The following is a 27,029-nucleotide window of genomic DNA, read 5'->3' on the forward strand; positions in this document are numbered from 1 at the left end:
CCCCTCCCCCCGCGCCGATCTCGCCCCTGTCTCGCGCGGAGCGGCCCGGCCGGCGCCGCGTCACGTGGCCGCCCGTCACGACCGCGCGAGACGCCGCGAGAAACCGCCGCCACTGCCGGCCGGCCGCCTCGGCTCCCCCGCGCCCCCTGGCGGCGGCCGCGGGCGCAGCGGGGCGGGGCGGGGCCCGCCAAGCGGCGGCAGGGGACGGGGCGGCAGCCGAGGCCTCCGGGAAACCCCGCGGCGGGGCGGGGAGCGACATCGGCCCGCAGGCACCCCGGCAGCGCGGCCGACCGCCGGCCTGCCCTGAGCCGGCGCCCCCCGTGCCCGCAGAACCGGCCCTGGGTGCCGCCCCAACGGCTCCTCTCCGCCGGGCGCCGGGTTGGAGGAGCCCGAGGCCTTTCCCCCCCTCAGCGAGGGCCCGGGGGTCCCTGTCGCCCCAGGCCGAGCCTCCCCGGGACGCGTGCGGAGAACAGGCAGCGCAACGCTGGGAGCAGAGCCGCGGTGACCGGGGCCGGGAGGGGGAGAGGGGACCGCGGGGACGCTCCCGCCCGAGAGGCAAGGGAAGCCGCCGCCAAAGCGCGCACCCGCCCTGAGCGCCTTGGGTTTGTCCTTCGGAGTGACCCATCTGGAGCCGTTCTGAGCACCGGCCCGGCTGCGCGGTCCTTCAGCGCCGGCCGCCTGAGCAGCAAACACGACATCACACCCGCAGGCTTTCGTATTTTTTATTTAAAATTTACATTAAAGTTAGAAAGGTATCAGGCTAAACAGTGCTGGTTCTTCAGTGTTTGTCGTGTGAATACGTAACTCGGTGCAGTTCTTACTTCCATCGGTAAAAAGGAGACAAAACCAGGAGCGGGGAGAGAAGACGGCAGCTGGGGAAAGCGTGCGGCCGGCGGGGCAGGGCGGGAGGGAGCAGCGGGCAGTGCGGGGGCTGGCTCCCGCGCGCGGTGAGGGCGCCGCACCCTGCTCCCGGGGCACTGGGATGGGTCACTGTCGTTACACCAGCCGCCAGCATCGCCTCTGCCCCCTGACACTGCTAACTTTCTTCTAACTTCAAAGAACGAGAGGAGGTTTAGTTAGGGGGAAAAAAAAAGTACCACTCGACCCACGTCCACCAGCCGATGGAGCTTATTTAATAGGTGGTGAGACACAGGAGGACACCAATGAAAACACACAGTTGTTCTTACTTTATTTCTTTGTTAAAATTAAATATTTCGTGGCTGCCAACAGAGCAAATTGCACCATGTTTATACTTCCTTTGACTCTGAATGCACAGTTTCCAAAACCAATCAAACAACAGCATATTGAAAATATCCCTTAGGCTTCACACCTCACGGAAGCCCGTGACATTTATATTATTAAAGACAAAATTAGAAAAAAAATACGCCCATAACAACGTTTGAAAATGTATTCGCTACATCGTTAGTCCAAACATCACATTTCTGTTGCTCTTCAAAATTCCAGGTAAACAATCAGTTCCCCCGTATTGCCCTGTCTTGTCACACAAATTACAAGACACTTCAATTTTAGATACCATGCAAGTCAGTAAAAGAGCTTCTTTCCAAGACACTAACACTGAAGATTTGTTCCCCCCCTCCCCAGACATACGACCCTTAAACTCTTCTAGAAGTGGCAGTCTTCTCCCTCAGACCCAGTGCAGCTGGCGAAGACAGATTAAAAAAAGCTACAGAGAGAGAAAAGGGAAAAAAGAGAAAAAACCAGAAGATTAGCAAAAAAGAGAAAGACATTCAAAAAGCAGGAAAAAGAGGTGCAACACGAAAACAGCTGACAGAGGGGAGATGGAACCTCCTTGCGGTACCTCAGGTACTTCAAGGAAATCACACAAGTAAAAACCTTTTTTCTTTAAAGTCTTTAAAAAGACTTTACATGACTTTAAATGATATTCTAATAAGGCAAATGGTCAGGAAGAACAGCCAGTGACCTGCAGTATGGTAAAAAAAAGCCACATTAAATGGTTCTTTTAGCAGATAATCTAGAAGTCATTGACAGACTGGTTTTGGGAGCAGGCCGACATTCGACAGCGGAGGAAGAAGTAAATACTCAAATTATTTTAACTTGCTTAAAAAAACCCCACAAAACAGTCAAAGACTTTTATGGGAAATAAAATTGTATTTATGGTGAAACAGAATACCTGAGAAAAATACATTGCAATCAAGAGTTTTAACTGCCTTGATTGCTGGAAACGGAGGCCAGACCGTCGTTTGATCTAGGTTACTGCGTACGGTTTGCTGCTGCTGTGAGCAGCTAGCCAGACTAACGCAGAACTGTTTGTGAGGCGTTAGCATCATCCAGACTGCCTTTCTAGCAAAATTCTCAGCAGCGGCTTGCGCTAAAAACAGCATTACCTATCATGGCTAGGTCTGAGGTGTGTTTATCTTCCAAAAACCCAGGATTTGAAGGGTTTTTGTTGAAACTATTTGGCAGCACGCATCCTGATCTTTCAGCAGGGTCAGGACGTGTGGATTCACCCACATACAGAGAACGTAGCCTGCACAGAGTGCGACTGAAGGATCAGGGTCACAACAAGCAAGTCTGAAATGGAAATGAGGATTACATGCTAGTCTTCAGGTAGCATGAATTAGCAAAAGAAAAAATAAAAGCAAATAAAAAAAGAAAGATGATGTCATGAAAATGACGTCATGAAAATGACACCAAGTATAAAGAGAAAAGAGTTTTTTATCTCTCAACTATGCGATAACTAAACTAAGGTGGTGTTGTCATTTTAACGTCACCAATAAATACATTTAAACTGCGTTGTTATTTCGCCAGCAAAAATAACTCACAGAACTTATTTCCACATCCCTTATTTATCTGGGTGGAGAGAGACCAGGAGAAAAGGGAATCCATTAATTGTAGGGAAAAAAAAATTGTAGGATTTAAAGTTGCAGCATCCAAAACTTGTTAGGACTAATTTTACATTGTTTAATAAAAGCAGTAACCACCAGTACATAGTAAAGACAGAGGATATCACAATGAGGATATAGGAGAGAGCAAGGGTAACACCATGGAAAGGTCACAGCTGAAATGCTGTCACGTTTTATTAGACCCTCCGATTTAACAAGTAAATGAAGGTCCATTCCAGCCCATTGTATTCGGGGGTAATTACTCAGTACAGAGCCATGGGTTACTGTAAAAGAAGGGCAAAGAAAACAAAAAAACAAAAGAAGTAAATGTTAACCAGAATTCACTGTCTGATGAAGTCTTTATTTAAAAACAAAACTCATCCAGAAATACACAGAGAAGACACCTGCAGGCAAACCACAGTTGCACTTGCCCAGAGTGAACTCCTGGCCCCACAGTGAGCAAAACACCCTCCTTTTTAGTGCAAATCTTGCAGTAAAACAAGGCTTTTGCTGAATAGAAAATATGAGAAGCAACCTGCCAGCATCTGTACACTTCTAAACAGATGCCAAATAAAAAAAAAAAAGGTAATACTTTTTGCATTACAACCAGAAATTGTTGGAATCACTGAGAAGAAAGTCAAAGAAACATCGTCTTTCTTCACAAACACTGATATGTACAGCAAGGCGACCAGCCTTCCCTGAGATTGGATCCAGGATGTGCATCCAGGCCAGCACACTGAGAGGGAGACAAGGCAAGAGATCCTTCGTGACCCCTGCAGCATTCAGAGAACACTTAGTTGCAAACCGTGGATCCAAGTGTGAGAATCCCCCAGGCCCGGGGACCAGAGGTTTGGACTCAGGCCCACGCCTGTCAGGATGGCAAGTTTTGCAAAAAGTCCTTTAAAATCATTTGAGTCACACACGGCAGCACAGGGGGGTAATGAGGGGTTAGATACAGCAAATTAAAAAGAGGAGAGGGCAGCCAGTCTCTCGAGACAGCATGTCCCACCGCATGGCAGCATGGGGTTGCATTCACGACAGGGGCTAAATGCACACCTCCAAGCAGCCGCGCTCTCTTACCATGCAGCCCTCGCACAAAAGGGAGGGAGAGACAAAAAGCCGAGCAACTGAGAAGAGGGGACACTAGCCCTACGAGCGCTCGGCAGCCTGCTACTGCCCAAAGGGGAAGAGGTATCAGCAATGAGCATTTCTTGCCGGTTCCACGTAGGCTATTGCTGAGTTCTTCACAAGAATAACCATAACCCAGAACAGCCAAGGGTGCGGACTCTCGCTTAAAACAAAATGGTGAGCGCGGGAAGGGAGCAATGAGTAAAGGTGAGCAAACAGGCACAATGGCATAGCTGCGTGTTAACCGAATGTGGGGGCATTCGCTTCTGGTGTGAAGGGAAAGGTTCTACAGGAAACCCGAACTGAAAATGAAAGAAAAAGGCAGATTAATGGTTTTATGGATTAATGACAAAAACCAAAATAAGAATATAAATGTTTCCTAACACACACACAAAGAAAGAAATGTTGCTATGTGTTAATAAGGTTTAATTTGATTACAAAACATGCTTTATGCAGACACACGCATGCATACACGCACACACACTCAGCAGTGGGATGAACCAAATTTATTTTCTAAAACAATCCTTTCACAGTTTTGCAAGCTACAGGACTCATCAACTGTGACTTGTTTGTATCCTTGCAAAACAATGGAGCCCTGCCATACTTCGTGGATCAATATGGAGAGTATTTTTCTGGAAAAGTACCATATATACATATTTAATTTAGCAAGGACAAATGCCCATTGAAAAAGGCACTGTCTGCATTTGTATGGTGGGAACAAAGAACTTCACTTGATTCAAAGCCCGGCACACAACTGTGTACAGTTACGAGGACTGCCAAAAGCAATCCAAAACCAACAAAAATCAGTAATGTTCACTCTAACTGCACTTTAGCCGTGCCTTCGTACTCGGCACCAGAATGAACATTGTTATTCTTCGAGCTTATTTTTCCACATTCAGATAAGCAGAGAATTGTTCTTTTCATTGTTTTACAGTTACCGTTGGCAGCAGAGACATTCATTCAACCGGACTGCTCAAGACGACTGCAAGCTCCAGTTCAAGTCAGTGCAAGACCCTTCTGAAGCTCTTCTGTTAAGTGGAACGTCCCATTGAAACTAAATTCAAATGCCTCTCACTGACAGCGTAACGTTTACTTGCTTTTCCATTTCCCTTGGTGGAGCTAAGAGGGAAGGAATCCTGGAATCAGCTTTTCCCTATTTAACGGCAGACTGTAAGTTAGTTTGGACTGTATCCTGGAGAGAATGTAAATCCTAGCTTTGTCTGCAGGGAAGGGTGGACTTGAGGCTGAGTTTTTAGGGTGTTTTATAGCTAAATGCTGCTGTTCCAGCAGGTCCCTCCTCCGAGAGACCTGCGCACCTCAGCCTGGGGTGCTGTCACCCTTGCCTTGGATAGTAAGTATTGCTGCTCTGTCAAGAAACAAGACATTCCTGTGGGAGCTTTCTTTCTCCTCTCACCAGAGAATCAACAGCAAATTCAAAAGGCTCAATTAAACACACTCAACCTAGCTATACGTAGACCACTGTCATTAGCAGTTTAACTAATAACCCTAATAAGGATGCTGCTCTCCTGCCAGGCAGGTACATTTCTTACGCGTCTTTGTTTAAATGAGCTTTCATTTTACAATAGATGCTGGCACTTCACGCTGCAGACACTTGCTTATGGCCAGGTTCGTTAACCCTTTCAGGCAACCTTATCTGTTCCACAAGCCTGCCCATGACTACGTGGCCACCCTACATCCCTGCTCACATGAAGGCAGAGACACTCTGGACAGAGCCACAGCAACTGGAGCAGAGCAGACTCACAGCGTAACACCACGGACAGGGCTCTGCTCCAGTGGGAACTCTCCACGCCTTGGCAAAACTCCTCGGAAACTTGGATGCTGGCCTTATTCAGGGGCAAAGTGCTCTGGCAGGCTTTCTGGACACATCTTGAATACAGCCCTCTTCTACCGCTAGCCTTAACCTAACTGCGGGCACACTTGGCATGGCTCCCAGGAGTGTGGGTCTGTCTGTCTGCTACAACTGAACATCCAATCCACGGGTGACCCATTTGACTGTTAAAAATGTCATAAAGTCTCTCAGTCTATCTTCAGAGCCTTCATTATCCGCTAAATGCTGAGCCCACCATCTCTTGTGGTTTTGGACAATCAACTATAGTCGGTCAGCAGGTGAATATTGGTTTGGTTACTCGGCAGTAGCTTCTTTAACGCCCCCTCATACATACATACACACACACTCATACACACACACAGTTTGGTGATTCTCTGGTGCTTTGGGACAAAGGAAAGCTCTAGGTTTGGCAGATTTTACCATCTGTTAGTATGTGAAGGGGGGAATAGAAACTAGTCTTGCATCTACCTTCACCTGCACTGTAACCACAAGTTAACACTACAACTTGGAGGGGTGGGAGGGAAGGAGGAGAAAGGGAAAAGACATTTTCATGGCTAGCTGGGTTCTATCATCAGCACCACATCTCCATAGCAATTGTTGCCATAGTATCAACATGGCCTAGGTGATTAAAGAATATAATTTATTTCTAAGGGAGATGGAATAAAGAAAACGGAGCCAACAAAGTGCTGGGAAGGTTTAAAAGGAAGAGGACCTAATCCTTATTTTTCTACGTTTCATGTCCAATACTGAGTCTGTCTGCATTTTACTTTGCATAATCTTGAAAGACAAACTTCATTGCATCCTTTTTCTACAACTCCATATGTAGAGAGAGACAGGTAGAGCATGTATAGGAAGGGTGAAAGCAGAGGAAGACAGAAATAATACTTATAGGTTTCTGGACTTGCACAGGGTCTGCTTTTTTAGGAACTGTAACTGATCCCACTGTGAGGTCTATATTAGTTAATGACGCTTACCAGGACAATGTGCCTCATGCACCATGCAGCCAAACAGCAGCTAACTGTAAAACAGCATATATGTAAGAGCTAATAATGATGATAATGATGATAATGATGTAACAACAACAACAAAAAAAAGAAACCAAGTCATGATTAGTGCAAATTACAGAGCTTGGGTTTAAAAGAGTCACCTGTGAAAGAAAAAGGCTAGTGTACTGCCAGCCACTAGTAAACAAATACAGTTAAGCTACAGCTTGTGAAATTAATGGATTGTTAAAGATATTTATGATCTAAATACTGAAATTAATTACTAAGGACAACTGGAGAAGTTACAGAGTAAAGAAAGCAGCACCATTTCTAACACAGCTATTTTCCTGGAGGAGAGAGAGGACTCCTAATATCTTCCCAAGCCTTACTCAAGCACTGACCTATTTCTTTCATGGAGTTTTCTACACCTTTCTGTGTCCTTAACTGACAAGAACTGAATGCGCTTGGTGTCAAGGAGCTCTTCTGAGATCAGAACTGCTACTAGGAACAAGAGTGTGACTTGGGCCACAGCGACTAATTGCTCATACTATAGGGCATGTCGTCTCCCTTTTCTGCATTCCTGACCCTGACCGATCTCAGGGCTGAAGTCTGCCGTCCTCAGCGTGCAGACGTCTGAGGGCTCTAAGCATGAAAGAACTCAGTTGTGTATTCCTCACACAGTCCAGGCTGGGGAGAGAAGTCTGTCCCCAGTCAGCCTCAGGCTCCTCAGTATGAACAGATATTAAAATACCCTGAAGGTAATTCAAGAGAGCAAATCAAAATACGCAGTGGAAAAAGGAACGGACATGTGAGGAAAAGGCAGGAGCACTAATTGCTCATCGCAAAAGAATGTTGACATTGAAGCAGCTCCAGCTCAAAACGAAAAAGACTAAACCAGGATCTCATTCTGGTTATTGGGTTTTTCCTCTCCTGTCTCATTTGATTCCAAGCTTAACAGTCAAGGGCTATTTTCCCTGACAAACAGTCCTGTCAGCTCTTTGGGCACGTGCCATATTGTTCGTATGAACAATGTACTCCATGTACTTAAGACCGCGTAGCGCAGGCAAGATTTACTCTGGATTTGCCCCAGGGATGTGCAGAGAGGGGATTATGGCAGTGATACAGAAACCAGACCCTTGTTTATCTGCATACCGCTCTTTGTGCACATGCTAAGGTGGCACAGCACTCCGTTTCGGGAAACGTACCACAGTGAGAAGAAACGGAACTGCTCATTGCTAGGTGAACCGGGAGGACTGTTTCAGCTGTACAGCTGGTTGCTCCTGAGCAACTGCAGAGCATTAGGAGCCTGGCATGGGCACTGCAGATGGTCCACATCACAGAACCCTGACGAGGGGCTGGATCCCGTCCCACCAGTCCCTGGCACGGGGAACCCCTGTTAAAGCCATGCAGTATCTCTCACTGTTTCTGTGGAGGGCAAAAAGCCGAGAGGGCTGGAGAGAGTACTAGCACTAACAAGGAGCTATGACCTGTCCCCTCATTTTGCAGCCTTACATTTTGCAGATTCCAGAATTCAAGATTATTAGTCTCCCTGAATAATTTCCACGGTATAAGCTTTTTCCCAACCTAAACAAGTAAAACCCTGAGACAGGACACGCTCATCTCTGGGGGTAGCAGGACATCCCTGCTACCCACGCCCTAGCCTTGGCAGCCAATATTGTTCCACTTCATTACAGGCACTGACAGACCAAGGCAGAAGCAGGGAATCTCGCGGAATGAAAACAAGTGCGTCCTCTCCCGTGCTGTCAGCAAGCAATGAGGGAGGTTAGCACTGCTCCCTGCTCTCCAGGATGACAGCTAAAGGTAAAATGCTTCCAGCTACTGCTCAGCCTTACTAGGGCTTAAACCTGGGTGCAAACCTTCCCCTGATAAGGACTGGCTAGGTTGGGAGAGAGATATGAACACTCAGAAAAATAGTAAAGGAGAACTATTACCAAAAAGCAAATACAACTGGGTTAGCAACTTACTTTTTTCTTTCCTTATCTCTTTTAAGAGTTTGCGATCCTCCAGCCTGCTGAGCCTGAGATTGGAGCAATTCAGCTGCTGTCTTCCTTTGTTTAAATGCATTTACTTCATCATCCAGAGACTTCTTCTTATCCTCTAGCTTCTTTTTTTCATCCTGATGTAATTTCTTCAGGCGATCAAACTTTTCGTGCAGCTAGAGGGAAAGGAAAGAGGTGAGCAGGACCCAGCACCACCAGATATTCTGTTCACAGGAAAAGAGGAAGATGGAAGGATCCCACGAGATCTGAGCCTGCAAGTCTCTGTTGGTCTGTACATCACTTCCAGCTCCCTGAGCTGACACTGGGTAGACAAAGGGCAGGGAACAGTCTCCTTTTACAACAGGTTACAAACCAGGCAGTGTTCTAGGGATGCACCATTGCACAGACTAACAATAGAGGATTGGGAGAGTATAATTGTAAAATTTTTAATCCATTTCCAGGGGTCTCTGCCGTATTCCTCTTTAAAGGTCAGTAAATTAATGGATTTTTCACAACACTTTTTTCACACACAAGGAAATTGTATGGGTATATTTTTTATATAACAAGCTTATATCAGGGGCTGTTTCTCTCCTTGAATTTTGCCACACTGCAACTCTCCATCAGAATCAAGACTATGGCACTTTCATGGTGCAGTTAAATTGTACATTACAAGCACTGTGATCTAGTTTTGTCCTACAGGATGAACACGTTAATGTCCTCATGATCCCAAGTTAAACTTTAGACTTCTTGTTAAGAAAGTCCTAAACCACACTCTGCAGAAAGTGCTTTGACAACAGCTACCTACTTGGGAGTGGATCTATCACTCACAACCATGAAGAGACAAGTACTGCAGTCTCACCTCTTTTTCAGCCTCCTTCAGCTCCGCTTCTTTTTCCTTGACCCTCTGGACAAACATTTGCCTCATTGCCTCTTCCTTTTTCTGCAGTTCCCCCAGAAACTCATTTCTTTTGGCTTCATAGGTTTCTTGTAAGCTAAAAAGAAAGGAGAGTCCAGTGACATGACTTGGGACAAACTGCTTCCCCCGAGCCTCTGAAATCAGGCCCTCAGCATGAATATTGCTTGCCCGCAGCACATTTGCCACTCACCCACCCACGTGTGCCCAAGGTCGTCTTTATCCAATCGTTTCTGGGGTCTGTAATCAACTTTTTTGCATGTTGAATGTTGGGCAATTCAAAGAGACCAGCTGGCAACAAACACTAGTTCAGAGGAACACTGCTGTATCTCTGCTGCACAGACATTTCTACTCCTATACTTGCAGTTTCACAGTCAATCCTGCACACGCTCTCCGTGTTTTCACCTTCTCTCACTCAGCCAGCACCTTTGCTGAAGTCTGGATTTATCCGACCTGGCAGGTTTTCTTGCTGCATTGGTCCTTTACATGCTCTCTCAAGGACACACACATACCCACACACGCAAGCACATCCAACAATGCCTCTCTCGAGCTCTCCTGTCTCCTCCAGGGATCCTACCTGAAGGGTTTGCTGTCTGGATCGGTGTCCTTGAAACCCATCTCTTCCAGTTTACATCGCCGGTACAGCTCATAGTGGCGTGTGTGGGTCTGTTCGCGAAGGTCTTCCATGTTGACACGGATCAGCATCTCCCGCAGCTTCACAAAGTCGCAGTGAGCTTCATTCTCCACTGTAAGAAGACACGATAAGGAGTAAGATGGGGGCAGAAACAAAGCGCTCTTCCCACATTCGCCACCTGTCTACTCCTCCCAACAGATTTAACAGCCCTTCTGAGCAAAGACAACTGTCACTATAGGCCTGACACACGATTTAACAAAGAATAATCCCCAGGGAGATATTAAAGTCCAGCAGGCCCTTGCTCCTCTTACGAGAGCCCACTGCCTCCTGGCAGAAGTGTCACCATTCATGCCATGAAAATCCCAGGGCTCAACTCACCCTGCACTGTGCCCCAAGGGTACTGACGAGCTTTCATCATTTTGTTTCCTATTTTCAGCTCCTCCGTGCTCCCGATCACTGCAAACGGCAAGTGGGCCTGGAACACATTTAATGATACCCATGTTAGTCCCTATCAACTCCGGCTGACTTGCCAGCACACAGAGATTAGCACAGCCACTGAGCAAGACAGTCATTATGCACACGCTAATCTCAGGGAGTCTAGTCACTGGCCACTAGCCCAAGACAAGGGGGGAGAAGGGAGGGTCCTTTTTGGAAACCTTGTTAGTGCTACCACTCTATATCCTCTACCTGGCTGATCCTCCCAGCCACAGGGTCTCAGGTGAGATGAGCCAGTGCAAGACTAGCATCAGAATGACAGCTTGAACAACGTGCTGCGCGGCTCTGACTGCGGTGCTGTCCCGGGGGCTTGCCGTGGCTGAGGAGAACATCTGCACAAGCACAGAAGCAATAAAAGAGGTCTTGGAGCCTTCTTGATTTTATCCCCCCACCACTCCCTCAGCTCACACTGGAGCACAAGACAACTCACTCTATCAGATCATGAGATCAAAGTCCCTCCTTCACCCCCAGGTAACAGCTCTCTCCTCCCCTGGTGAGGAAGGGCTGAACATGTCCCTGCTCCAGTCAGCCTCCGCATCCGCGTGTGCCCCGAGGTCTGCCCCAGGCTGAATTGGGAAGGACTCTGCATTCCCTGGGGCTGCGCGGAGCCTGCCCCGTGCTAACACTCCATGGTGCCTCACGCTTCCTGCGGCTGTGTTGGGGCTCACCCTCAGCACCCCCTCTCCCAAATCCTTTATCAAAACTGCTTCTGAGAAACCCAAAGGAGTACTGATGGCTTTATAAAATCCTCATGAAGTTGATGCTATGTGCAGCCACTGCTAGATGGTTGCATAGTTAGAGGACAAAGGAGGCCAAATCCAGGGATCGCACCATGAGGAGGGATCCTGGGGACAGCAGAGCAGAGCTGTACGGCTAGCTCAGCTGTGCCTTGTTACGCCCTTCAAGCCGACACGCACCCTCCACAGGGTACAGTTGTTACAGGTACCTGAAGGCTGACTAAGAACAAGAGGGATTTGCTTTTCAAAAACTCACGACATAAAAAAGTCACTTATTAGTAAAGAAGATACTTTTTGCCTTCTGCAGAGAGACTAACAGAACCGCCCAGTGCAAGCTCAGCAGAGTTGGAACAGAAACACTCCTGACACCTCTCTAGGCTCAGAAGACCTCACCTTATACTCCCCTCATTCCCCAAACTCAGGCAGCCAAGCAAATCCCCCAGACTGCATTTGTACTTTGCTGCATTTATCTCTTGTGCAATAAGTGAGATCTCCCCCCACCTCCGCTTGCTCCTGGGAACTATATTGCATTCTGCCAAGCTGCAAAGAAGTCAAGTGCAAGGTTTCAGCACTTAAAAATAAAGTTGCCAGCTCCCTGCACCCACCCCTTCTGCTGAGTTTTGTGCAGTGACATTTGTTAGCTAGAGCTTTTAAAGTGCGCTGAGTTCTGGGCAATTGAAAGGGCCTCAGGAAGCCAATTATATGGAAGATCAGTGACCCCGGATTGCTTTCAAGAGCAGGTAGTGAAGCTTTAATTCTACAAATTATCTGAAAACTTGGACAAGTTCGTGACAGCTGGTACAAGCAAAAGATTTCAGAGATGATGTTTTCTGCTTTCAGAGTGTGGCTCATACAGTCAAACTGCAAATACAGCAAAACTGCCTGCAAGCACTCACAAAGATGGGCTCTTCAGCTTTTATTCCTCGGGCTCCCAGCTCTCGCACGGGACACACGCAGAGTAAGCGGGGCGGGTGGTCAGCCTGATGGGGCCATCCTGGGCCAGGCAGAGGCTCTGTGCACCAGGGCCTCCTGGGTCACTCTCCGTGCCGAGTTACCATTGCAATCACGCTGATGCGCTAGCGCCTGGAGGGACGCGGGCCAGCACGGAGCTGTGCCTGCTCTGCGCAGGGTAAGCCCCTGCGGGAGAGGCCAAGCAGCAGAAAAAGGAAAGTGGTCTCCCAGGTTGAAGGAATCTGATTTTCAGCAGAAGGCTGTCTAATGGCAAAGGGCAGGGGATACAAAACACTGGAGGGGAAGGAAACAAAGCAGTCTGAACTGAGCAGCCTCCATACCGCAACAAGGAAACTCCCCTAGCCAGCTTTCAAAGGAATAATTTGCCACCCCATTTCTAATGCTGTAGTTTTTCTTGCCTTCAAGACAGACTACACACAAGCAGCAGCACTATCCACAAACACTTGGGCACATGGGGTCAAGAAGAACCGTCAGTTGTCCCCGTGGAGTCGGTCTCTGCCTCTCCCCCGCTGCAAACAGGCGTTGCGTGTCCCGCAGCGTCCCGTTGTGCAGCCACTGTCAGGCAGCCTGACAGGGGAGAGGGCAAGCAGAGACCCCAGGGCTGAGCAAGGGCCACACGCCACCTTCGGCTGCTCTGGGAGGAACTGGAGACATCACACTGCGGGGACATGCTGGCTACTGCCAGGCTGGGTGGGCTCTTCACCTACTGCAGGTCGGGCTCCTCACCATGGGACATGCTCGAAGTGGTCTGAAACTGCGTCCAACTGCTGGAAACTCTGAAATGCCCCAGATACTAACCCCCACAAAGGCTACAGCCTCCTCTGCAGGCCTACACACAGTGCTGTTTCCAGAGGAAAAGCCATTGCAGTCCTGTGGCACCTGAGGTTTCAGGCCAGCCGCTCCCCCCCCAGGACACAGGATCAGGAGAATGTTTGCTAGAGGCGATGTGCTCCCCACTGGTGACTCTCTCCTCCACAGCCCACCAGAGCTGCTCACTCCTCTCCTCTTCCCATCCTGCTACTTCTGGGTGAGAGCTTCCAGACCTCCCTGTTGGCTTCTTCAGACTGTCCATGAGGAGCGTCCCATGGTCGGCTTCTCCCACAGCTGTAAATGCTTTTTGTTTGCTTCATATCCGGACCTTCGGGAGAGTGAAGTAAGGGGATTTCCAACGGACAAAGCAAGCGATGGGAGCAAGAGGAGCCACTGCACTGAGACAGTGGCAGAAACACCATGCTACGGCCACACAGGCACAGCCTGAACCTTGGCCGTCCATGAGCCCGGTTACCCTCAACTGCAGAGCCACTTCCTCCACTGGTACCAACTGTTTGGCTGCTGTCTTTGCTGGTGATTTCCTTCTTCCCTCAGCAAGGAAGTTCCAGCTCCCACCATGTGGGACAGCTATGTATATGCATGTGGTTTCATTTAACTAGCAGGTGCAGGGAGAATATTTTCTTCAGTAATTAGAATAATTCATTCAAAATGGAAAAGCCGATAGGGAGTTGAAAGAATAGGAGAGCTTGTTTTTCTTATCTGATTGGAGAATAAAATCCAGATGGGAAGAGACCTAAAGAATTTTGGACAGTGTTTTCTCTGAACTTGTAAATATATGCTTGGTGGGATTCTGAAAAAGACCAAATCAGTTTCAAGGAAAATCAGGCATCTTGTTCCGAAGATTTGTTTAATCTGATTATCTTCTAAATACTTCACTTGACACCTTTGTTCATGGTTAAATACTTTTGTTTCTGATCATGATGGCACAGATTTTAAATCCTTCAGTTAATCAACTCCTGCCAGATCAGGCAATATTTTCTCTGTTTAGTAAGCCAATTTGGAATGCAAAATACTCTGGAAAAAAACTCCTAATGCATCCTAATACATAATAAAGTAAAATGCATATGAAATAGTGAGTTTGCATATTTTAAAACCTAATTTTATTTTTCATGCAAAAGACAACTAATGCAGTTAATAAGCAAAACATTAAGTAATCAAAAGACCAGTCTCAATTTTCTCTGTAATTAAAAAAGAAGGAAAAAAAAAAAAGTAACTGATCCAGAGAAATTGCTGGTCAGCAAGAAGCACTACTTAAGCATGAAGACTGCATTTATAACCTTTCAAAGATGTTGATCTGTAACAGGCAAAGACAATGAAGCTTTCTGTAGAGAGGTACAAACACAAAGGTTAAGGCAACTTATTTAAATCAAAAGTTCCCATTCCTCAATTTCAAACATGACTAAAATTGGCAATTTAAGTTACAAACCTAAATCAACCCATCCTGGCTCTTCTACTGGTCTCAATCCCTCCACAAGCTCATCTCCTGACCTGAAGCATAAGCAGATTTGTCTTATGTTGCTAATAAAATCAGTATTTGATACAAGTTTTCCAGGTCTGCAAAATTGCCTTGATCAGATTCAGATTCTGGCCTGCTTAGTCCCCATAAACCTGGTAATTATGATTTGTATCAGTTTAATGGGGGATTTAAAGAGTTGATCTCCCTGTGCAGCAGCTGACACAACCCAGAACGTCTACGGCCCGAGACAGCAATTCCCTCCCAGGAGACACGGAAACGGCTGAAGGAAAGACGAGCAGAGGTTTACCTCTGCCCTCAGAAGGGCCAAGGCGAGAGGACTTCTCCCTTTGTCATCACACCTCTGGTTCCTTGAGGATGGAGTGACATTGCATCTTTGTTTCCAGGAGTAACGGTAGTCCTGCACAGTGAGAGCACTGAGCACTGAGACAGATGCCATCACAAAACTACTCTGACCAGGAAACCACCGCTGACAGCTCTTACGGTAGGAAAACTTCATGTTTCTTTCAGGCCTCTCCACAACACTCTACAACTATTAATATTAGATCAAGAGACGACACAAAAGCATTTCAGCTTCAACAGCAGTTAAGCAAGCAACTTCCCCTACTTGCTTTCCTGTACAAAGCCTTCTGGAAAATGGGAGCATGGTCAGGATGTGCTGCCAGAGGGGCCAAGGGACAGCTTGCTCCGTCTTCAGGGAGCCACAGAGAGGCACCCATGACGCTGGGAATGCCAGAGGCAGAACAAACACCTGCAGGCACCTCGAGACATGCTTGGTACCGATTTGTGTACTGTTTTTCACACATTGCTGGCTAAGCTGTGTAAATCCTTGCCGCAGGATCCTGGAAGTGCACTGGTGGGGGGGCATCAGGTGATGCATGTGACAGAAATCTAGAGAAACCCTTGAGCTGAACGTGGTTAGAGGCTAGGGAAGTATTTGGGGGAAGTGAAGCATTGTACACATTCCCTCTCTTCCTATATACTCCAAAAGTGACCAAAAGCAGATGTTTAGGGAAGAGAAGGGCCACTGGGCTGGACGGGCCGCTGGTCCCACCCTTGTATTCTATTCCTCACATCAGCACTTGGATGTAGCTCAAGGGAAGCCACTGCTCTAACCAGCCTCGTTGTACCCCCTGTCCATCCGTTCTGCCCAACAGCACCAGAGCCAAAAGGCCAAACCAGACCAAAGACCCAGCTAAGTAACTTGATCAATAATAAAACAGCAACTCAGTGCAGACAGGAGTCCCAGAGCCGGCCAGCTGAAGGGGCTCTGCTGCAAGGACAGCCATAGGCAAGAGGAGACACCCATGGAGGTAGGGCTTCGCAGGAAACACCAGCCCAGGAGAGCAAAACTGTTTGGTGTAAAAAACGCAGGGTGAGGAGCAGAGAGGCACATGTCTGTAGACAGCCTGCCCCTCACACCAGATGGATAATACCCATCTGATTAATTCATAACCCAGCACTGCCCTTGCCCTGCACAGCCAGGCCTCACCATCTGTCCAATTTCCTACGCGTCCCTCAACAGATAGGCATTAGGACAAGGAAGGGGCTAAAAGACCGTCTGTTTTCTCACTAGAAAAGTCCACCAGAGAGGCAGTGGCTTACCACAAGGGTCTGTTAGCCTAGGATGGCACTACATCCCTGTGAAATCCTCTGGTTTTCAGACACAGAATAAAAGGGAAAGTGGATTTAAGAAGCATTCCAATATAGGCCACCAACCCCTACAGTGACAGTGCTGCTCTGGGAGAGGAGGAAGCGCCAAGTCACTTACATTCATTGTCCCATTTATCTCCGCCACTGATTCGTCGTCTGTTGGGAACTGGTAGATCTGAACCCCGTTACTGACCAGTTCGCTTGTGATTTTAATTTTAAATTTGGTCAGCTCGCTCTTGGAAATAGCATCAGATTTGGCAATGATGGGAATGATGTTCACCTAGAAAGGAACAGAGTGGTAAGAAGTCCTCAGGTTTGCTCCAGGGAGTTTTTCCAAGTCTGCAATACAACTTAGAAAAACTTAACAGTGCTCAATAAATCTACAGGATTTATCTGCCAACCCAGTCATCTCCAGTACCATAAGGGCTATTCAAGGTGAGGAGATGTGCCCTGGAAAAGCAGCAGCCTTTCCGCCACGCGCACAGTGAACCTGCCCAGTAAGAGTTAAACGCGCCTACCTTGCTGTCAAGCTTCTTCATTGTTACCAAATCCAGGGATTTTAGCGAGTGGCCTGTCGGAGCAATGAAGTACAAGCAAGCGTGAATCCGGGTGTCATGGTAGTTGTGCAAGACCCTTTTTATCTTCAGTTCTTCTTGCAAGTAGGCTTCAAACTGAGCATCAATGAACTCAACGATGGGCTTATAGCTTTGGTGAAAGGAAAAAAGAAAAAAAAGAAGTGTTATACATCTCGCAGTCAGAGAGGTAAACAGACAGTGCTCCTTTGCTTGCTTTTAAGAAACAAGCTGCTTGTTAGATTTCACTTCCCAAAACCAATTCTCTCAATCTCCCTTCCTCCCCACCCGTAAGAAATTTAGAAGATGCACTACTGACAAGGAGATGTGGTCCTACATCAGACTCTAGCAGCCTGTTTGACAAAACACAGTACTGGAGATTCAGCAGAGGACAGCAGACACACCGTCCTCTCCAGGGAAAGTGGACTCTCATACTTTGAAATGTGAGGGTGAGAGACTTTTTAAACGAAGGATAACGTAGACTGATTTGCAGCAATGTGTAACCCTTGCTTGCACTCAGGGAGCGAACGGCTTGCTGCTCTCACAGCCCCAAGTCCCGCAGGTGGAAGACACATCTCCATTCAGTACTGCCTTTGCCCAGTGCTCTGGGGCAGGAAATCCCTGCAACTCCCCTGCAAGGCCATCTGAAATAGAGAGCCTGTCAGACTCACAATGTAAAGGACAAAACTAGAAAGAAAATCTAACAGACCTGCAACAAAGCAAATCCCATCTGCAATGCCTCTGTGAAGATGCGCCTTGGAGACAGTCTGGTGGAATTGCACAGCCCTTAACCACCACGCTCCAGCCACGCTGGGACGTGAGCTGCCAGAGATACTTCCCCAGGGTATCTCACTGCACATTTATCATGCCTCATTTGGCAACATGGAAAAGCCCTGCCAGAAGTGGTTTTTAAGCCAAGCGGTCACTAAACCATGCTAGTGGTTTGGTCGGCAGCTTGCAGTCAGCACGGCACAAGGAAACAAGCACAGATGCCCTGGAGCTCTCCGCTCTCCCCACCAGATGAATTAGGGCAGAAAGCTGCCAGCAGGGCAGATGCTGCTCTGAGAGCACGAGAAAAGCTGCTTTGATAGCTGGAGCAGTGCTGACACACCACAGCCTCTGTCCTCTCTTCTACCTGTCCCATCCCAAAGAGATAACAAGGACAACCCATAAGAAGGAAGGAGGAAAACTCTACAGCGCAGCCTGACCCAACTAGGGCACAGGGAGAGACCCTGCATGAGAAAACCAGGTCATGATACAGCCTCTCCCCCCCTTCACTCACCTGTCCTCTTTGTTGATCTGATCCCCAAAGCCCACTGTGCTCACAATAGTCAGTTTGAGGTTGACGTTGCTCTCCTGCAGGTCGTAGGTATTGGATTTCAGCTGGACCCCGGGCTGTGAGTGAGACGCTGGATCACCTTCAAACTTGGTGTTGAAAAGTGTGTCCATGAGGGTGGACTTACCAAGGCCGGTTTCCCCTATTGGAGAAAAAGAGAGTTGAAATGTTCTGTTGAATATTAATATGGCTTGGTCTTTCAGCTTCCAAATGTTAACAGGGGTGAAATTGTAGCAGATGAAAGCAGATCTCATGCTCCAAAGGGATCGTCTGGCAAGGAGACAGCCATGTACAATGGGAGGCCTGTATTCTGGGCAAATTACATTTCACAGTCTAATGGCCATTAATATCGTTAGAAAATAGAGATGAAAAGAAAGAGGTGAAAAGGCAAAAGGGAAAGCATCGTTCAGATCTTGCATAAACCCACAACTACACTACAGAAGATGATGTCTTTATTAAAAAGTGTGAGGGGGAATGGGGCTCATTGCCATTTCCAGAAAAAAGATGCTCCAGATCAATACGCCGCTCATAAGCAGCCACTGGAATAGCCTCCTTCCGTGCAGAAACATTGAGAGTTGGTTCAGGTCCTACAGCAAGTTGTACAGTTGGTTTCTTGTACCCACAACAGATCGAGTCGGGGGATCAGCCTGCTAGACTGGGAGGGGACATTTTCTGTAATATCTGGTTTCCATACCTTAGGGGCTACACAAGCTATACAATACTCCAAAATCTGCTTCCAAAAGTTCTGCAGCACTGAACTGCTATTTGGATTCCATTTACCAATGGGGAACTATTTCTTTGTCTGGAAGGAAGAGACAAATCCCAGAGACCGGTCTTAAATTTGTTTTAGATACATCCCAGGAAGAACAAAACAAATCCCTCTGTGCACCCATTCCACAGGGCAGCCTCCCTTACCACGCTCTGACAACGGAGCCAGCTTTTCGAGCTCAAAAGGATCTGACTTTGTGCTAAACCCATAAGCAGTCTGGTTTGCTGCCCTGTCAGGGCTATTGTGTTTTGGGGAAACAGCGATTTCTGAGCTGCCCAGCTGGCTTTCGCTGAAACTTCAGGAGCCGGCCAAACCCCACCCGCTGCGAAGGCTGCTCCTCCAGCCTGCTGCGGGACCACAGGGAGACTGCGTCTGGCTGAAGCAGCCTTCCCCTCCCTCCCCGAGCCCTCAGCTCCCACCCAAGACAACTTCATCATTTTCCTACTTTGCTCAGAAGAAAAGAGCTTCTTATTTTTGTAAGCTTAGAGCTCTGCAACAGATCCAAACTTGCATGAAATGCCCAATTCAACAAGGGGAAACTCCTCCCCATCCTCCCCCGTCCAAATTTCCAAGCCTCACCCCTGCAAGCAGGCAAATTCCTCTCTCCGGGCCCCAGAAGGGACTCCTCTCACTCAAAGCTGAAGTACATGACAGGCAGGGCAGGGCAAACATCCATTGCTCTGGGAATTGAGCGGTCTCTGATTGCCAGGATCATAGATCAAGTATCTTTCCAGAGGCAGCAAAATTCATTAACACTTGAAAGTCAATGTACACTTTGAGCTGCAGAGCTGCCTGGGAGCCAGCTAAAAGCCTGTACTCCTTCACCGACTGATGCCAGCTACGGCCAGCACAACCACAACTCCAGTTGCTCTTCACACCAATCTCATTCGCAATCCAAAGGGGAGAAGAGGGAGTCAGCACTAGGAGCTGGTGTTGCTGCAATCCCTCGCGCTACGTTAATGCATCGGCTGTATCTACACCACCGGTGTGCACCGGCAGGAGGAAGGGAGGGGGACCCAGCAAAGCACAAGGTTATCTCTGTCGCTGGAGGAATGAGCTGGACCATCCAGAAGATTCATGGCTCATCACAGCAAGCCTTTCATTGACTTGGAATCTCGTAGTCTGGGCTTTTGTGGTACCGTTTGCCCCAAATGGGGAGCAGGTGCACAAAGCACAGCAGACCAGAGCATCACCACAGTTTAGATGGGGATTTTGAGAGTTAACAGCAGACAGCCTGCACGACCCGCCAGGCCTTTCTCAGGGATTCCAGGAAAACAGCAACATAAAAAAAGACAAAAATCTAAACAGCCTGAGAAGGCTGCAGCATTTCCAGAGCCCCTGCCAAGGGACGGGTGGGACAGAGCAAGGGAGTTGGCTGCTTGCCTGCGAATGCCAGGATCCCTGATGGGACGTCCCAGGACAGGGGAGCTCGTCAGCCCTGGGGTGCGGGAGCATCGCCCACACACCAGCCTGCAAACCCCCTCCTGTGCTGCCATCCCGCACTCTCCGTCCCACGGCCTGGCAGGCCCCGGAGCAGGGTCGGATCCAGCAACCCACGCCCCGAGCCTCCGGGGCTGCAGGACAGGGTGACAGGGGAGCAGCAGCGGCGGCCAGGGCAGGGAGCTGCTCTCTGCAGCGGATACACAAGGTCGTGTGTAAATCACGCAGGCTTCCGGGCAGACAAAACACCCTGTAAGCCACCTCTCGTTTCTGCCTCCCTCCTTCTTTAGGGCGAAAGGTGTTCACGTGAGGCCAAGACTATTGTTTAAACGCATCCTGAACCTGCTAATCATTGCCTACTTTAAATCAATCTAATGTGTTTCCAGCAGGAGTGACTTTAACTGTCAGAGGGGCCAGGAGAAATGCATAAGAGATGCAGGCAAGTTTTTAAGACAGAACATGCTTTTATACTCCATCTCATGCCAGCTACACAGAGCCAGCAAAGGCAACTTTGAATTCACACACTGAGCTTTTCTTTTTGGAAGGGGAAGATCCGAACTGTTAAGGCATTTTTCCATAGGTGGGAGTTGCCCATCCAAACACCTACAACTTTGTGTTTAAAACCCGAAACACCCAGCCACTAACACAGCATCTCAAACGTGAAGTCTGCACACCAGAAAGGACATTCAGCCAGCAGATACACCCGTCCCCGCACCGTGTCACCCCACTGACACGGCACGGCATTAAAGCCTGCCAGGGAAGAGGAGGACGGAGGAATGACTGTCTCAGCTAAAAGAAACACGACGTTAACACTGACGGAGTGACATGAAACGGTAAAAGATCGAAGATGTTAATAAAGTGCTTTGCCATGTTAAATATGACCAGAGCTAGGGAGCAGTGCGACTCTGAAGGGCAAAATGACAGAAGGGAGGATTTCTGAATCTCCTGGGAGTTTCTGCCTGACACAGAAGCAACTTTCTGCTGGCTGGAAGATGTAAGTGGTGCCAACTGCTTCTTGTAAGGACAGGAGTCCAGATGGAACAGATGGTCTGATGAAAAGGACAAGTAGTCTGTGCTTGTTCCAGCCGACAGCGCTGGAATCTTCTCCAAAAAGCAGAAACGATGAACAGGGATTAAGGGAGGCAGAATTACCGTGGAAAAAGCAGCGGTGTATGCAAACAGAGCGAGAGGCGTCCTTGGCAGGGAGATTATTTCCTGATGTCAGGCTTATAGGCACACATGTGATTTGATCTCCAAAACTGTACTTAAGGATTATGCAACTCGGCAGTGGTCTGCTCTCCCGAAGCAGGGCTGACAATGCACTGTGGGGAGGACAGGGCAGGGAGGGTGACCTTTACTGTTAGAGTTCTGCACCAGGAAGCTCTGACAGCTACTGAAAAGCTGTAGCATTGTGCCTTTCATCATGGGATGGATTTTTGCTGTTAAGTCTGATGATTTTCAGAGACATGAAAAAAAAATGGCAAGAGACACCACACCAGTCAGGCTCTGGACACGCAGCAACCCTACACCAGTGCCCAGAAGGCACCATCCACTTAACACCTGACAGCCTGCCAGGCTAGAGACGCTGCGCTGGGCTCCCTGAATCTCCTCTCGGTCTCCCGTTTACAGTGCTCGATGGAAACGGTTCATCAAATCCTTCATTGACAGAGCAGTGGCACCACTTGCAAAAACACAGCGGGGACAAGCACCACTCTCCTCCCTCCAGCTACTGCACAGAGATCCTCTGCTCTGGGACCAGGCAGAGCCCGTGCCAAGAGACAGCAAGCACCAGTGCTGCAAGGAGTGAGCGACCCTGCCATCGGCACCGCAAAGCGACACGTCACGCTGCGCGGGCGAGCAACACGAGGGCTACCCAACACCAGCTATTCTGGGTGAGATGGAGATGAGGTGAGGTGAGAGGCGGAGGTGAGGTGCTACCATACCTGTCTCTGACACTGGTCAGCAACTAAGGTGGAGGAACAGAAGAAGCTGCGCCCACAGCAAATGCTCCTTCCTTTGGGAAGCTCCCAGTTTCCCAAACCAAAACGGGTATCTTTGTGCTGAATACACCTTCATGGCTTCTTTCTTCCGCAGAAATTTTGGCATCCTAAGCACCCTGCAGCAGTAAGCTGAGTTATACACCACAAAAGCTGTACCTCCTTTTTTGTGCCTGGCGATTTAATTTGCCTTTCCCTAGTACATGTTAAGCGAAACAACAAACAACTGCTCGCTGGCCCTCTTCTCTACATCACTTGGGATTTAAGAGGCCCCAGCCATAGCATCCTCAATCGACTCTGTGGGAGGACAGAGGAGCCCTCGGACTATTTCCCTGTTCAAAGGCATGGAGCAGCTTTCACGAGAGTGCCCTTTCACAAGAGAGCAACACCTGTCCTGCACGAGATTAACAACCGTGGCTCTAGATATCAAACAATTCAATCTTAAAGAAAATGTATATGCATGCACAGCCCTTTCATGTGAAGAAATGGGAGCTAATCCAATGTAGCAGGTTTGTCGAGACAAGCCCTGCGGCAGCTCAGCCTGATAAGGCCATCTCTCACGGAGAGAGGAAAAAATAGTTCTTTTCATCTGACAGGCGTACGGAGATGCCGCACGATTCGCCCAGTGCAAGGCAAAGGCTGGGCTGTGGGGGCAAGAGGAGCAACACGGGCTCACAAAAGATGCTGAAACGTCTCAGAGGACCCAGCTCCCAGCTGCCACCATCTGCCCCAGGGGACCAGCGGCGAGGAGGCAGGAGAGGGCTGAGGAGACCGATGGCTTTTCAGCTGGAGAAACCCTGTTCTCTCCTCAGCTGGTTGCACCAGTGACCACAAAAACAACCACTGGGCAACTTCCAGGCTGTACAGCTCATCACCCCACAGAAAGCCGCCTGCTGGAGAGCTGACGGCAGCTCTGCACGAAGAAACCTGTGCACATCCCTGCCTTCCCCAGCCGGTGAGAGCTCCCGAGTGCCAAAGGACTCACTCATTTGGAGCGAGAGACCTCAGGCAGTTGTGGTACAGTCCCTGGGAAAAGAGAAGGTATTTCTGCCACAAAATAGCCGTTTCTCATTGCACTGAATAGGCTGCTTAAAACAGCAATCTCCTGCAAATCCCAGGAGAGAGGAAGGGGAAAACTGTTTATAATGGAATACTAGTCTAATGCAACCCTAATTTAGGCTGGCCAAAACTGAGAAAGCTTACATTAAAAAATGTCAGCCTATTCTTCCTCTTTCTTTCCCCCATCTCACTGAGAAATACAGTCAGCACAGAAGGTCTCAGCCATTAAATACTTCTCCAGCCTTTGCACTAAACTAAGAGGCAACTAGCATTTCATCACAGAAGCTTTAGGAAGAAAATGGTTGTACTGAGGAATAAAATATCAAAGAAACCATCCACAACCCCTAATTTCTTAAGAGAGGTTTGCTCATTTACTCTATCTTTGGCTCTAGTCTCAAAGGGTAGACAGCTTTCAGCATGAGAAGAGCTAAAAATTGCTCCACTCTGGATATGCTGTTGCGAGTCATTTCTGAAGCTTTCCTTGGCTCCTCCACCAGGAACTGGAGGAATCGGTGGCTCAGATCCAGTATGGCACAGAGCAAAATTGTCACTGGATTTTTCCTTCAACAGATGCCAAACACAGCTGAAAAATGGGGGGCAATGAAGTGCCTTTCTATCATGCTTAGCGGACTATGGTATCCGTTCACCAAGGCTGAGGTACTCAATGACTTTTTTGCCTCAGTCTTCACCAGCAAGTGCGCGAGCCTCACCGCCCAAGCCGCAGAAGGCAAAGGCAGGGACTGGGAGAATGAAGAGCTGCCCACTGTAGAAGCTCAGGTTCGAGACCATCTAAGGAACCTGAAGGTGCAAAAGTCCATGGGACCCGATGAGACCCATCTGTGGGCCTGAAGCTGGCAGATGAAGTTGCTAAGCCACTATCCATCATCTTTGAGAAGTCATGGCAGTCCGGTGAAGTTCCCACTGACTGAAAAAGGGGAAACATAACCCCCATTTTTAAAAAGGGAAAAGAGGAAGACCTGGGGAACTACAGGCCAGTCAGTCTCACCTCTGTGCCTGGGAAGATCATGGCGCAGATCCTCCTGGAAGCTATGCTAGGCACATGGAGGACAGGAAGGTGATTTGAGACAGCCAGCATGGCTTCACCAAGGGCAAGTCCTGCCTGACCAACCTAGTGGCCTTCTACAATGGAGTGACTACATCAGTGGACATGGGAAGGGCTACAGATGTCATCTATCTGGACCTCTGTAAGGCCTTTGACACGGTCCCCCACAACATCCTTCTCTCTAAACTGGAGAGGTATGGATTTGATGGGTGGACTGTCCGGTGGGTGAGGAATTGGTTGGATGGTCGCATCCAGAGGGTGGTGGTCAACAGCTCAATGTCCAGATGGAGATCGGTGATGAGTGGTGTCCCTCAGGGGTCCATATTGGGACTGGTACTGTTTAATATCTTCATCAATGACATAGACAGTGGGATCGAGTGCACCCTGAGCAAGTTTGCAGATGACACCAAGCTGAGCGGTGCCTGAGGGACTGGATGCCATCCAGAGGGACCTGGACAAGCTTGAGAAGTGGGCCCGTGCGAACTTCATGAGGTTCAACAAGGCCAAATGCAAGGTCCCCCCGGTATCAATACAGGCTGGGGGATGAAGGGATGGAGAGCAGCCCTGCCGAGAAGGACTTGGGAGTACTGGTGGATGAAAAGCTGGACATGAGCCAGCAATGTGCGCTCGCAGCCCAGAAGGCCAACCGTATCCTGGGCTGCATCCAAAGCAGCGTGGCCAGCAGGTCGAGGGAGGTGATTCTGCCCCTCTGCTCTGCTCTGGTGAGACCCCCCCTGCAGTGCTGCGTCCAGCTCTGGAGCCCTCAGCACAGGAAAGACATGGACCTGTTGGAGCGGGTCCAGAGGAGGCCACAAAAATGATCAGGGGGATGGAACGCCTCTCCTATGAAGAAACGCTGAGAGAGTTGGGGTTGTTCAGCCTGGAGAAGAGAAGACTCCAGGGAGACCTTATTGAGGCCTTTCAGTACTTAAAAGGGGCTTATAAGAAACATGGGGACAAACTTTTTAGCAGGCCCTGTTGCGATAGGACAAGGGGGAATGGTTTTAAACTACAAGAGGGTAGATTTAGACTAGATACAAGGAAGAAATTTTTTACAATGAGGATGGTGCAACACTGGAACAGGTTGCCCAGAGAGGTGGTGGATGCCCCATCCCTGGCAACATTCAAGGTCAGGTTGGACGGGGCTCTGAGCAACCTGATCTAGTTGAAGATGTCCCTGCCCATGGCAGGGGGGTTGGACTAGATGACCTTTAAAGGCCCCTTCCAACCCAACTATTCTATGATTCTATTTGTTGTTTTGTTGGCTCCAATCCTCATTTGCTCCCTGTCCTTTTCACCCCAAACTCCTGCTGTACAAGTGAGACCCAACAGAATAAATGACAGATGGACTCTGGGACTTTTTGTTTTCTTTCTCCAGGATGTTTAAGAGTTTAACTTTGTTATCACAAGCTAACAGAGGCACCAGACAACTCTTAAAAGACATTTTAAAGCCTGACCTCCTCAACTCAAGATTTGCAGATCCTTTTCTAATGAAGCTTATTAAATTTTTCTATAAAGTTTCTTTATTTCAAGATTGACCATGCCTGTGTTATTACTATTCATAGAAGACTGTCATTAATAACTAATGCGCATTGGTCTTGGTGAGTCCTTGTCGTTCAGATCAACAAGCAATTAATGCATTCCATTTCTGTCCTGCAAAGAGGAAAGCGGGAGGCATTCAACTCCTCTCCACACATCAAAGTGAACATATAACCACAGAAGGCATCCACTGCCGCACCTATAACTTGTAGAAAAAAAACCACAGCAGCCCGATAAATGCAAAAGGAAATACTCTAAGACTTCAATCTTTGGGACAAGAGTTTCACTAGGTCATATCACATTCACGTACTGTGGAAATCACCTAGCGACTCAGCCTAACAGTGACCTCCACTTGTCAGCAAAGTTTATCATCTCACAGGAATGCCATTGTCAGGGAAAGTTTTCTTCTCAGCTCCATTTAACAGGGCTCTGCTCCCCTCCCCTCACTCTACTCCTCTCATCTCAGACTTAACCCTGTCCTGGGGAAACACCAGGTCCGTACCATGAGTGGATCTCTTACGGGAGGGGACAGACAACCTTTGTGTGGGTGCAGAGCTGACCACCAGCTAAGATGAGTCCCCAGGAGGTACCCACAGCTGCAGCTCTCCCCTCTGTCACGCCAGGCACTGCTGGGAGCATCTGCAGACAGGGCTTACTCCGAGCAGCCATGGCCACACAACAGCCTCCTGCTCCCAGAGGCAGGGCACCGGCATCAGTAAAC

General features: G+C 48.6%; 1 protein-coding gene across 9 annotated transcripts in view; it reads right to left on the reverse strand.

Moving 5' to 3' along the window:
- Nucleotides 1-701: 701 nt before the first annotated feature.
- Nucleotides 702-27,029, reverse strand: part of SEPTIN6 (septin 6) — a 34,002-nt gene continuing 7,674 nt past the window's right edge. Inside the window, exons 3-12 of one of the 9 annotated variants that reach the window (XR_012675582.1) lie at nucleotides 18,388-18,583; nucleotides 17,052-17,238; nucleotides 16,652-16,813; nucleotides 10,750-10,846; nucleotides 10,315-10,483; nucleotides 9,684-9,816; nucleotides 8,810-9,000; nucleotides 6,816-6,859; nucleotides 4,931-5,111; nucleotides 3,205-4,294 (exon numbers count right to left, since the gene is read on the reverse strand). Coding sequence is in view for 8 of the 9 variants with exons in the window: in XM_075162343.1 (XP_075018444.1) it covers nucleotides 3,465-3,600; nucleotides 8,810-9,000; nucleotides 9,684-9,816; nucleotides 10,315-10,483; nucleotides 10,750-10,846; nucleotides 16,652-16,813; nucleotides 17,052-17,238; nucleotides 18,388-18,583 (1,271 nt within the window). In the remaining variant the exon portion in view is untranslated. Of the gene's footprint in view, nucleotides 1,685-1,891; nucleotides 3,149-3,204; nucleotides 5,112-6,815; nucleotides 6,860-8,809; nucleotides 9,001-9,683; nucleotides 9,817-10,314; nucleotides 10,484-10,749; nucleotides 10,847-16,651; nucleotides 16,814-17,051; nucleotides 17,239-18,387; nucleotides 18,584-27,029 lie in introns of those variants that run through there. The other 8 variants (XM_075162351.1, XM_075162352.1, XM_075162349.1 and 5 more) reach the window with 8 other exon arrangements.

This window comes from Calonectris borealis, chromosome 13, assembly GCF_964195595.1.
Source record: "Calonectris borealis chromosome 13, bCalBor7.hap1.2, whole genome shotgun sequence".
Taxonomy (NCBI): Eukaryota; Metazoa; Chordata; class Aves; order Procellariiformes; family Procellariidae; genus Calonectris; species Calonectris borealis.